Source organism: Panthera leo, chromosome D3 (genome assembly GCF_018350215.1).
Source record: "Panthera leo isolate Ple1 chromosome D3, P.leo_Ple1_pat1.1, whole genome shotgun sequence".
NCBI classification, from domain to species: domain Eukaryota; kingdom Metazoa; phylum Chordata; class Mammalia; order Carnivora; family Felidae; genus Panthera; species Panthera leo.
The window spans coordinates 26494646-26507450 of record NC_056690.1 but is presented as its reverse complement, the minus strand read 5'-3'; the positions used below and the strand labels follow the sequence as shown (position 1 = coordinate 26507450).

General features: G+C 55.4%; 1 protein-coding gene across 1 annotated transcript in view; it reads left to right on the top strand.

Moving 5' to 3' along the window:
- Positions 1-12805, top strand: part of MYO18B (myosin XVIIIB) — a 241854-nt gene that overhangs the window by 58620 nt on the left and 170429 nt on the right. The window contains exons 16-18 of the mRNA XM_042909670.1: positions 1715-1862; positions 8981-9140; positions 12097-12280. Of these exons, the coding sequence (XP_042765604.1) occupies positions 1715-1862; positions 8981-9140; positions 12097-12280 (492 nt within the window). The remainder of the gene's footprint in view (positions 1-1714; positions 1863-8980; positions 9141-12096; positions 12281-12805) is intronic.

The following is a 12805-nucleotide window of genomic DNA, read 5'->3' as shown; positions in this document are numbered from 1 at the left end:
GCCCAGTGGATGGATGCTTGTCTGGAAAGGCCAGGAGCTCAGACTCAAGTGCAAAGTCCAGCAGACACAGGAAGAATAGGGGCCACTGGGGGATGAGAGTGGGGGCAATGGTGGGTCCAGGCACTAATGGCCTTCAGTCTGGGGGATACCTGAGTCTTTACTTTTCTTTCCTATCCCAAGAGCCCGCGTGGCTGGCCCCAGACCCGCATACCTCTGCTCAACCCCCTCTCAGAACTGCCCTGGGCCATTTCACTCAACTTGCCAGATTCGGGGCCGATCCCGGTGACCTTGATCATATCCCATCGCCTCTCTGGGCTCAGTTTTCTCATCTCCAAAATGGGAACGGTGGTCTCCCCTGGGGCGGCTGTGAATGTTGATGAGATCCGGAGTCTAAAGTGGCTGGCAGGCTGCTGGGTGCATGCGAGGTGGCCTGCAGGTCACATGTTTCTCCTGCCGGGTGATACCACAGGCGGCCACTTTTCTCATTCTTTGTCTCCTGCCGGCCCGGGGTGGGTTCCAAGCCTTTTCTTGGCTCATAGTGGCCTGCACCTGTCCCTGCAAAGCTGCCTTGTCGGTGAGCCCTACCGGCCATTGCCTGTTTTTGCTTCCCGTTGGCACCTTTGGGCTGGTCCCCCTTCCCTTTCATGCTTCCTGGACTGGAGGGACGACCCAGGCAGGGTGAGGAGGGAGGGGCGGTGGGGTCCCCTGGACGCCTGCACAGCGGCTGGGAATAGCTACCTTCCCAGCTGAGGATGGGCTGGCTGTCGCTTTCAACCCCCATAAAGAAAGGCGAGGTGAAGGCTCGGGATAGCTGGGATCCAGCTCTGGTTCTGCCCCGGTGCCCCTCCGTGTGACCCTGGGTGTGTGTCCCTTCTCCTCTCTTGCCCTCCGAGCGGGGTGGGTGGGGCACCCAACCATCCTGGTTTTCTGGCTTCAGCGCCGAAATGCCCACGTCCTGGGAGGTGCCGCAGTCTCAGTCACCAGGGGACATCTGGTCACCGCACGCGTCACATTTCCACCATAAGCACTTGGGGCCATTTCCCTGGTGTCCACTCACTGTGGGCCCTCAGATAAGCAGCTTAGACTCTCCAGGTCTCTCTCTGTCACTGTGAACAAAACTTCAGAGTTACCTAGACGGCTTCTGAGGCTCGTGGCTCGATTTAAAATTCCGTGCTGTGCTATGAAGCCAAGTTCACCTTCTCCTCTAGAACATTCTCCGGGCGCTCCCCTCCCCCTCTTAAGAGTTTAGTTTAAAAAAATGCAGATTTCTAAGAGAAAGCAATATGGATGGGATTAATCCTTTGATGTGTGGCTGTGCACAAATACATCCAGCTGCCTGTTTGCCTCTGGAATGTGTAATTTACAGAGTGCTCTCCCTTGTTAATTCCTCACTGCGGCCCTCTGAGGAAGGTATTGCCAGTCTCTAGTTTCCATAAAAGGAAACGAGGCTCAGAGTGGTGCAGTAAGTTACCCAAGGTCACACAGGAAGTGAGGACAGAGGCCGGAATGTACCTCCTGAAACTGAGAGCTTGTTAAGGTTTGAGGTTCCCACACTGAGAATCTGGGGGTGGGAGGGATCATGGCTCCGGGCCAGCACGTCTGAGCCATGATGCCTGGGACTCAGATTCCCCGACTCCTGTAGGTAGGAAGAGAAGCCTAAGACTGGCCTCTGTCAGGGATCAGGGCTCCTCGGTGATCCTAGGTTTTCCACCAGGTCCGCTTACCAGCTGTTGGAGGTGCTGAGGACTCCAGGGGCCTTTTCTGGCTCTTGGATGAGGAATTCCGGGTGGAGGGCTCCAGTGACAGCATGGTGCTCGAGCGTCTCTGTGCAGCCTTTGAGAAGAAAGGGGCTGAGGCTGAAGGTAAGGGAGTAGGGTGAAAGATGAAGGGAGAAGGGTGCTGAGTCCAGCCTGGGACTTGGAATCTGTCCTTGTCTGCTGCAGGAAAAGCCCTGACAAGGCCTGCATGAGGCGGGGTGGGGGTGGGGGTCTGAGCGCACAGATGTCTGTGCACATGCCTGCGTGTGCTTTGATTCATTTACGTGTTCATTCATTCGTGTAGTCAACAAATACATTGAGTGGCTACCTTTTTTAAAAATATTTTTAACGTTTATTCATTTTGAGAGACAGAGTGCAAACAGGAGTGGGGCAGAGAGAGAGGGAGACACAGAATCCAAAGCAGGCTCCAGGCTCTGAGCGGTCAGCACAGAGCCTGATGTGGGGCTCAAACTCACAGACCACGAGATCGTGACCCAAGCCGAAGTTGGACGCTCAACCGACTGAGCCACCCAGGCGCCCCTTTGAGTGGCTACCTTGTTCTGAGAACCATGCTATGCAACGATGAGCCAGCCTGATGTGGCCTGTGTCCTCGTAGGGAGGATGTGGGTAGAGACTGTAGACAAGCTAACAGATAAGCACATCATCTGGTGAACCTAGGAGGACAGACCCGCTTGATGGTGTACGTCAGGCGGACCTAATTCTTCCGCGATCCAGGGAGTCAGGACAAGGTTGGAGATGTCATCTGGGCTCAGACTGCCAGAGGCTCTTGTGGGCCCCCCCAAAAAACATTAGTCTCAACCCCAGAACTATGAGAAGCCATGAAGGATTCTAGGCAGCAGGAGGTAAGGTCAGATTCAAGTTCTGGAAATTTCGTGGAAGGCGGCCAGGGAGGTGAGAGAGAAGGTGGGCAGGCTATGGAGGTATTCAGCAGGCAGAACACACAGCGTTTGGTGATGGGCTGGGTTGGTGGGGGAGGGAGAATCAAGAGGAGAGATGGAGACATCCAGAAGGAACCACGAGGTCGGAGGTCATGGGCTTTGGCTTCATTCAGCCCCAGGTTCTAGTCCGGCTGTCCGTGCTTCAGCAGGGCGACTCTGAGCAGACCTCAAATAGCCCCGGGTGGGGTGTTCACACAGTAGGAATAGGGGTCACCCCTGCCTCTCTCTCACCAGAATTTCTGCTACAGCGATTGGGTCAGAGACGTAGCAGCTTTGTTACGGGCAGCCGAGGGTCACAAGTACCGATCAACAAGGACAGGGCTGTTGATGGCGATGAAGAATGGGACTCCCGTCTTCTAAGGGGTTGGAGAAATCTGTCACGTATCTGGTGGTTGGTATTCTTACCCTCCAAGCTGAGGACTCTCAGCTCCAGACAGATGCTGGTAGAGGTGTCTAAGATCGCCCAGAGCGTGAGTGTCAGAAGGCAGATGGCAAATGCTCTCTGTCCGGATCAAAATCTCTTGCGACGCGCCCCCCTCCACCTGGATGCCCTCAGGCTTTTACAAAGGCAGATTTGCTTTGAGATCTTACAGTTCCCGCTGGCATGGCGGGAGGGACCGGGACTCATTCCTTCAACAACGTTTATGGAGCACCTCATACGTGGCAGCCATGTCCTAGGCTGGGAGACCCATCCCTGAACAAGACAAATTCCTCTGCCGCCATGGGGCTGACATTCTAGCAGAAGATGATAAAGCGAGTAAATCTGTAAGAAGACTGAGGACCATGCTTCTGGGTCAGATCACTAAGGGAATCCAGGCTGGCAGAGAAGATGGCAGAGGATTCAACCCCGGGACATGCCAATGTCAAGGCCCAGGGTCAAGGCCAGTCACCGGCAAATGCAACAGGAGGGGTGGCCAGGGAGGTAGGAAGGAAGCCGGGAGAATGTGGCACTCTGGACGCCACCGGAGGAGGGAGGGTGCTGACCTCATCTGAGAGGTCAGGTGAGGTGTGGCTGAGGAGTGGCCATTGACGTGGCCACGTGGAGGTGCCTGGCAACGGAGATCCGTGCCATTTCGACGGAATGTTTGGGGTGAACCCCCACCTGGAGTAGTTTACAGGAAATTGGGAGGACATTTGGAGAAAGACGTTATGACAGCTCTCATCGCTGTCATCCGCTGGGCTGGCGATGGCAGAAGCCTGCCCCACGGGGACCAGCTGAGGCCTCTGTCCCAGACATTCGCGGAACGTTCTTGTACTCGCCATCGGGACGAGATTTTCTGAGCAGAAGCAGCAGTGGCATCTGATGGCTCCAGCAGCCCTCCATGGCCCACGCTCAGAGCATCAGGACCCAAATTAGTCCCAGAGGATTTAGCTCCTCAGTGACCAGCCCGGTCAGCTTCCCCAGACACAGTGCTTTTAGGGACCCATGCAGATGTTTTAATTTTTGTTAAAGGCAGAAGAAAAAAAATGAACTATATGATATACATGGGGACGCCTGGGTGGCTTAGTCACTTAAGCGTCCAACTTCGGCTTAGGTAATGATCTCACAGTTCGTGAGTTTGGGCCCCGCGTTGGGTTCTCAGCCTTCAGTGCAGAGCCTGCTTCGAATCCTATGTCTCCCTCTCTCTCTACCCCTCCCCCGCTCTCTCTCTCAAAAATAAACATTTAAAAATAGGTTATACATGTAGTTGTATGTATGTTTAAACATTTTTTTTACCGTTTATTTATTTTTGAGAGAGAGAGAGAGATAGAGAGCTTGAGTGGAGGAAGGACAGAGAGGGAGATACAGAATCTCAAGCAGGCTCCAGGCTCCGAGCTGTCAGCACAGAGCCCGACGCAGGGCTCGAACTCACGAACCATGAGATCATAACCTGAGCCAAAGTCAGATGCTAACCGACTGAGCCTCCCAGGAGGCCCTGTATGCCTGTAAGTTATGAGCTGACTTGTATCCCACCGCACATTCACGTGTTGAAGTCCTAGCTTCCAGGATTTCCGAATGTGCTGTATTTGCTGTATTTAGGGAGAAGGTTTTTAAAACGGTCATTAAGGTTAACTGGGGTCATTGCTGTGGGTCCTAATTTCATATGGCTGGTGGCCCGACAAGAAGAGATTAGGACTCCGATGTGCACAGAGCAAAGATGGCCGGCTACAAGCCCAGGAGAGAGGCCTCAGGGGAAACCAGCCCTGCCCACACCTTGACCTTGGACTTCCAGCTCCAGGACTTTGAGAAAAACACATGTCCGTTGTTTAAACCCCCCAGCTATGGTGCTTTGTTATGGCAGCCACAGCAAACTGATACAGTGTGCTTATATATTATTAATACTATTTGCCCTTGTACCAACATAGCCATGAATGTAATCATATAAATATATATAATAGCAGAAGGGGTCTGTGAAAGCAAACGTGCCGAGTGAGGGCCCAGGACGGGCAGGATGCAACCCTGGACTGCCCTCGCCCTGCAAGGTCCTAGTGCTTGCCTGACTCCTGGCAGTGATTACCTCTGTTGTCCCAGGGTCATCTGTGTTCTCTAAAGTACTTCTGCCCCTGGGCCAGCTGGTGGACAAGGACGGAGGGGCAGAGGGAACGGTTATTTGTGGAGCCTGGGACTGTGGCTTCTACTACCTCCCACCTATGGCGGGGTCAGTGAGGCCTCAGAGAGGCCAGGTGGCTTCCGGGGCCCTGTAGGCACCTGAGAGCAGAGACAGGGCTAAGCCTGGGAGTCCTCTCCCCAGAGGCCAGGCAGACCCCCATCCCTCGTCTGGGCTCCGACGGTGGCCCCTGTGTTCAGGGAACGGCCCCAGGGCTTGGGAGTGGTTTTGTGGGGCGGAGGGAGACCCTCTCGCTCAGATCCACAGGAAAACGGGACGCAGAGCTCTTAAAAGCTCACCCAGGCTTTGGACCCCAGAGATTTGGGCTGGATCCTGGCTCCACCGCTAAACTGCAATGTGTGTGACTTGTGCGAAGTCACTTCCCCCATCTGTAAAAGGGTAATAATGGTAACACCACCTCAGGGGGCTCGTGTGAGGACGGACGGGTTAAGGTGTGCAAGAGAATTCTACATCTTCCTCCCTCGCCTTTGTGCCTTGTCCTCCTCAGAGACCTTCTGGACCCCTGTCTGAAGCTGTCCCCTCTGCAGCCCCTCTGACCCACCCTGACCTCCTGGTTATTTCCTTCAGGGGCCTCTCCAGGCTCTGGAATGTTTGCTTCTTCCCTGGCTTCTCCTCCGTCCCCCAACTACCCTGTACGATCGATGAGGGTGCAGGGCGCCCCTCTATCTTGTTCTCGGCTATCTCTCTTATGCCTGGGACCCAGCAAGCCCTCCGTGGACATCTGCCATTTTCCCTTCCCCTCTCCTCCATCGCTCTGTTCCAGTCACTGTTCCAGTCACACCACGCTCTCAGCTGCTTCTGAAACACCCCAAGCACACTCCCGCCTCAGGGCCTTTGCACTGGCAGTGCCCTCTGCCTAGAATGCTTCCCGTTCTCTGTTTTTCCCTTCTCCCTTGCAGCCCTCCCACCTGACATCACGCATCTGTCCTCATGGGAATGTCAGGCTCGAGAGGACAGGGGCTGGGTGGTCACCTCTGCCTGCGTCAGCCAGGATGATGCCGGCCCAAAGACTACAATGAATCCTTGATACAGAATGGATGTATATGTGAAAACCCAATGATCCGACGACCCAATGATCCGACGACCCAATGATCGAATGAAATGGATTCCTCGAATGGAGTGTTTTCTCGATCCTGACTTTTAGGCAAATGACACCCGAGTCGGGTCGGAGGGAGAAGGTGGCATGTAAGGCATGGCTAAGGCAGGAGGGGATTCAGAGAGATCTGTGGCACCTGCTCCTTCTCCCATGAGGTCTGACATGCCGATCCCAGACACCCCGAGCAGGCTGTCCTGAGGCTTGTCAGTTTCCAAGGGAGACAATGTTCCAGTCCTGGCCCGACTGAGATAGACCCATTAATTCAGATATTTTGGTGACAAATAAAAAGGTCTTTTGTCTCTAGGGCTTTCTGGGGAGCTCAGAGTTAATGAGAATGTTCAATCAGGCAGAACACGTGGGGCTTTCTGGCTAACCCGGTGCTTTTGCTGTTACTTCTCAACGAAGGTGTCTTTGCCGTGCCAGCAGGCAGCCCCCACGGAGCCCAGGCTGGCAGACAGGCGACAGGCATTCACAGTGCAGACATAGAGGGTGGCTGCTGGGATCGCAGGGGCCGGAGAGTCCCCTACCCAGTCTGGGGGCTCGGGCTTCTGGGAGAGACACAAGGGAGGTGCACCGAGTCAGGTTCTGTCTTACAGCCGTTTCCTTGGGGCTCCTGAAAGCGAGAGCTGCCCCCGCAGTGCTTGGATGGACAACACTGCGGTTGAAATCACCTCTGAAGAAGGGGGAAGGCGAGAGGACCGAGCGGGCCCCCTGGGAGCCTGGGAGGGCTTCCCGGGGCTGTGATGCCTCCATGTACCCATCCACCACCCGGATGAACACAGGCTTTGGGCCAGCAGACCCGTATCCTCCCCCCGGCTCTGCCCACACGCGCTATGCAACTTCAGCCGAGCTGTCTCATCTCTGGACCTCCGTGTCACCTTCTAGAAAACCAGCCCAGTGATGTTCACTTGACAGACCTGAGCGGGATCGAGGGACATCATGCACATAGTATGTGCAGCAGAAGCTGGCTGGGGCTTAGCAAACACGAACGTCCTTTCTTCTCTCTTGCCTTTGCTTCCTCCTCCTCCCTCAGTGTTCTTGGGGTCCTCATTCAGAGCCCAGCTCTGTGCTGGCTGCTAGACATAACTGTGGGTGAACGTGGTCCCTGCCCTCAAGCTGCTTCCAGTCAAGACGCTTTGTCATTGCTTTCATTGGAAGGTGACCCCTTGAGGGCAGGGCCTGCACGGCCCTGGAGGCCTCACAGGAAGCACTTGAGGAAGAAAGACTTGACTTCATCACAAGTGCCCCTTGCTGGTGACCTCAGTCAGCCCCGGGTATTGAACACAAAGGGCCTCTCAGAAGCCACACACGAATGCAGAAGCCACGTCCCTTCCTCATCTGCAGACCCTCAGAGTCTGTTGACTGCGTACAGAATTCCGGGAAACGCAGGTTTCCTGTTTCCGAGCTCACGGCAGCCGAGCGGTGGAAAATCAGCCTTTGAAGGAAGGACTCAGGACCCTGGGACAGTAGGAGGAAGGGAACTCACAGAAATTCGGAATACGTGGAAGAACCAAAACAATACTACCGCTCCTGATGGTAATTGGTCTGGGGCCGTTACTCAACCCGAGAGCTCACCGCAGTCCGAGTGACGTGATTGACTCATGACTAGGATTCGCTCATTCATTCCTTCCACAAGCACTTCCGGGCTCCATTTACGTCTACCAGGCACGAGACGCCGAATATTAGGAATATGGAGGTAAATGCTTTGTGGCTCCAGAACATCCACGCAAGGTCAACTGCAGGAAGTGGCTGGGACGCCCACTACGGCTTACTGAGCAACTACTATGTGCCAGGCACACTGCCAACATGCTTTACGCACGTTATCTCTTCTAAGATTTATGTCACCCCGGGAGGTAAATATAATTTGCATTTCACGGAGGAAGAGACAGAGGGTCAGAGACTTAAGAGGTTTGGCCCCTGACACACGGTAGTAGCAGGAAGAGTCAGGATTTGAACGCAGACCTCCTCTCGAAGCTCCAAGTGCCTCGGGCTCCCCCGCGCTGCCCCTTGTGACCAAGTGCCAGTCAGCGTCTCCCAAGTGTAGGCTGTGCACTTTTTTGGTTGATGCCATTTCAAAATGATTTTCAAAATACTTAATAATTATGTATCTATTTCCACAAGTATTAGAAAATATAGCATGGGGTGCCGGGTGGCTCAGTCGGTTGAGCGTCTTGACTCTTGGTTTCGGCTCAGGTCACGATCTCGCGGTCCATGAGTTCCAGCCCCGCGTCGGGCTCTGTGCCGACAGCTCGGAGCCCGGAGCCTGCTTCGGATTCTGTGTCTCCCTCTCTCTCTCTGCCCGTCCCCTGCTCACCTTCTGTCTCTCTTTCAAAAATAAATAAACATTAAAAAATTGTTTTTAGAAAGGAAATAACGCGCAGACGTACATCCGTACCTACGTATAGCAGGCGAGGCGAGATGTTGGTGCCCAGCACCGGTAGCTTTAGCTGTCTGGAAACATAGTTACGTGGAGAAAGTGTATTCTGGGTGATGTCAAGCACCTCCCGAGTGTCCTCCCTGCCTGAGCCCCCAACGCTCACGTGCTCTGTCTGCTTTCAGGGACCTCTGCCCTTCGGGCCTGTGAGCAGCCCCTCCAGTTCGAGATTTTCCACCAGCTGGGACAGGACCCTGTGCGCTATGACCTCACGGGCTGGCTGCATAGAGGCAAGCCCAACCTCTCGGCCCTGGACGCCCCTTCGGTGCTGCAGCAGTCAAAGAGGTGAGCCCGGCGGGGATCGGAGCCAGCCAGGGGCATTCGGTGCCCCGCGGTTCCCTCCTCCCCCGGGGCCATGCAGTCACCACAACCCAGTGAGTGAGGGCCCGTCAGGGAACCCCATCCCTCCGGGGCAGTGTGTGCCTGGGGCCAGCGTGAGTCTAGCCGAAGAGAAAAGCTAGCTTCTGGGGCAGGTGGCACAAAAGCCAGGAAAAAAAAAAAAAAAAAAAGAGGCAGAGACTTCTTATTTTGGCCTTGTGCCTTTCATTAAGTATCTGGGAGATGCTGTGACTGGAACGATTTTATGAACATCCTAGGACTCGTGGGTCATAAAACTGAAGTGATAACGTTTTGTGGTGTTAGAAAAGAAAAGTGGCCCATTGCAATCCCTGACGGCTCTGCTCAGGAGTGCTGACAGCCACGGCTGCTTGCAGCCTGCAGTTACTGGAAAATGCTGCCCTGTGCCTGTGCGCGCACGCACGCAAATATGCATCCCGATCCTCCCCGCCCCACCGCTCCCGCCCTGCAGGGGCAGGGCTCGGACACAGAAGAGAAGCTGAGAGAACCAGAGGGGTGCTGGGGGCGTGGGGATGGGGAGGAGACACTTAGGGACCATCCGCTGTGCACCCCGCATCAGGATAAACGGGTTGATAACTCCTGGCAACCACACTGCCTCCTTAGCCCCATTTCACAGATGAGAAAACCGAGGCCCCAGTCAGTGAATGGCCCCCCTGTGATCACACAGCAAAAGAGTGGCAGAGCTGGGACACGCTTGGGGTCTAGATTGTCCCTGTAGAAGTTCTATGCACATTATGGTCCCAGTTGATTGGAAAGCCCAGTGTGCTGGCAGGTTCAAGGGCACACACGTCCTGAAAGGAGATCAAGTCAGGGGGCAGGGGCACAAGGAAGGTCGGTGAGCACACAGAGGACAGCATGGAGGACCAGGGGGCCGGGGTCAGGTCCTAGCCCTGCCCTCCCCACCGGGGTAACCTTGGGCAGTCACTTTCTCTCCCTTGGGTCTATTTGTTTGTTTGTTTGTTTGTTTTGTTTCCTCTTCCATAAAATAAGTGTTTATTGGACGAGTCTGCAAGATCCGTGGATATTGCACAGATTTGAGGTCAGGCAAATGTTCAAATTCTGCTTCCGCCTCGTTTAGGCTGCATGTCGTGGGCCTCAGTTTCATACTCCAAGAAGTGGGAACGATAGGGCCAGGCTTACGTGTTTGACGTGACACTTCGGTGGCACAGCGTCACGGATGGCTCATTAAGGAGCCTGGTTCGTAGCAGGCCCTCAACACGCATCTGTGGCCCCTGTGTCACGTCTTGCTCTGACATCCCGTGGCTCTGGTCCCCTAGAAAGAGGGAAGCCAGATTTTGTTGGCCCGATGGCCTGGCGAGGGAGGGACACTGTGGGAAGAAGGAACAGTGTGTATAAGGCCGTGGCCCTTGGGGGCGGAGAAACACGGCAACTTCGAGGGTAAGTGCCGTTAGGATGTCTTGTGTGTTTGAGAGCCAAGCATTGGTGGTTTTTGAGAGCAAACAGTGCTTTTTTTAGAGTGTGCTTCCGCCCCCAAGAGTGTCAGATTCACCGGACTCACTGCTGGTCTAACATTCCGATTCCTGGGCCCCACTTGATCTCTCTGGGGACTTGTTTTGCTGACAAGCACACTCAAGTTTCACTGCTGCGGTCAAAGCATTTTGTTCCATATATATATTGATCTCCAGCTGTGGCCCAAAGCAGACGTGACCTGCCCAAGGGCACACCTTCCGTTGAACACCAGAAGTCAGATCTACTAGCCCCAGAGATGGGGCAATCCACACGGGGAGGGCAGGGTCATGGGCACAGCCTCCTCTCCCTGTACCGGGGTGGGGGGGTGGTGCCCACATGCCCCAGGGCCCTGACCTCTCCTCGCGGGGCTCCTGCTTCCAGTAGGAGGGGCTCATACAGCCTCCTCCCCCAGATTTTTATTTCAACACCAGGGTAGTGAAGCCATTGTTAATCTTTGTGCTCTGCCAGGCACTTAACCACTTGAAATACCTTTGGATCGTTTGGACAAGACGGTTCCTTAATAGTTTGGATAGTTCGGTGAGGCACGGAGGGAGGGAGGTAATGTGGCTTCAGGGCTGGGGCTGGCATGCAGCCTGGACTTGCAGAGAGCGACAGAAATTGCCTGCGTCCTTTGACTGGAAGGGATGGGGCAGAGGGGACGCGGGAGGCCGGAGGCTCCCTCTGGGTCCCAGCCTCCTCCGAGGGCACAGTAGGGTGTGCCCAGCCTTCTTAGTCCTTATTGGCCCCGACAAGAAGGCAGGGCCGTTCAGGTTTATCAGAGCAGACGCTTAAGGAGTCCTGGGCCTGCACCTGCGTGTTACAGGAGTTCCGAGGGAGGGCACTGTCCTCTGCTGGGCATCGGGTGGGACATTTCACCCACGGGATCTCGCAGGTCCAGAAACTGCCTGTTGAGCCCGTCAGTTACTCATTCTGGCATGAATTGTATCGTCAGCACCCGCTATGAGCTGGGCCTGTTCTAGGGAGAACCAAGATGACTTCGTTAAGAAAAGCACAGGCAGGGTGCCTGGGTGGCTCAGTCTGGATTTCGGCTCGGGTCATGATCTCGTGGTTCGTGGGTTCGAGCCCCGCGTCGGGCACCAGGCTGACGGTGTGGAGCCTGCTTGGGATTCTCTCTCTGTCCCTCTGAAAGTGCAGGCTCAGTGGGATCCCTGCAGGTGTATCAGTGACAAGACCGTCCGTTAGATCTTCCTGTTGCTATGGAGAAAGAAGCTGAGAAGCTGGCGTTTGCCACGAAGTGAAGGCTCGCCTGGCAGGAGGCCCCGTGGATGAAAGCGTAGCAGCTAGGATGTGTGATTCAAGGGGATGGTTCGGGAAGCAGATTAGCAAGAAGCAAGGTGGGCCCGTCCCCCACAAGCCCCTAAAGTCCCTCTCTCTTTTGCCTCCTGCCCGCCAGGGAGGATCTGAGGAGTCTGTTCCAGGCCCGGGCCAAGCTGCCCCCCGTGTGCCGGGCCGTGGCCGGCCTGGAGGGCACCTCCCAGCAGGCCCTACAGAGGAGCTGCACGGTGAGGAAGGCGTTTGCCAGCAGCTTCGCCGCGGTCAAGAGGAAAGCGCCGTGCTCCCAGATCAAGCTGCAGATGGTGAGCGGCAGCCCTGTCCCCACGGAGCCGGGGCCTCCACTGCCACGTTCCCTGCCCTCCTCCGGGATGAGTTGTCAACCCGAATCACCTCTAGCCTCCTCTGCAAGCCTGGAGGGGCAGGCGTCCCCCTGCGCTCCACAGAGGGGGAAGCTGAGGCTCAGAGCAGCGAAGGAACGTCTGCCGTCACATCCCTGGGGCCGGGGGTGATCTGTCCAAGTCTGAGGCCAAAGGCTGGCCTACTTGGGGTTGCCTTGAGCAGCTCTGGGAAGTTCCCAGGGACCAGGAATACCCTCTTGACCAGAGTGACAAATATCACAGCCAGACCAGCCCCGCCTCCCAAATGCTTATGTTTTCACCACGCGGCTCTCCCTGGGGGAGGGCTGCAGGATCTCGCACTGGCTGGAAATATGGGACCTAGATACACGAATCCGATGGCAGACGAGAGCACTTCGATTGGTCAGTGGCCAGACTGAGTCCAGAAAGTGGGACGCGGCAGGACAAGTTCTGGAAAAATCCTCGTGGCAG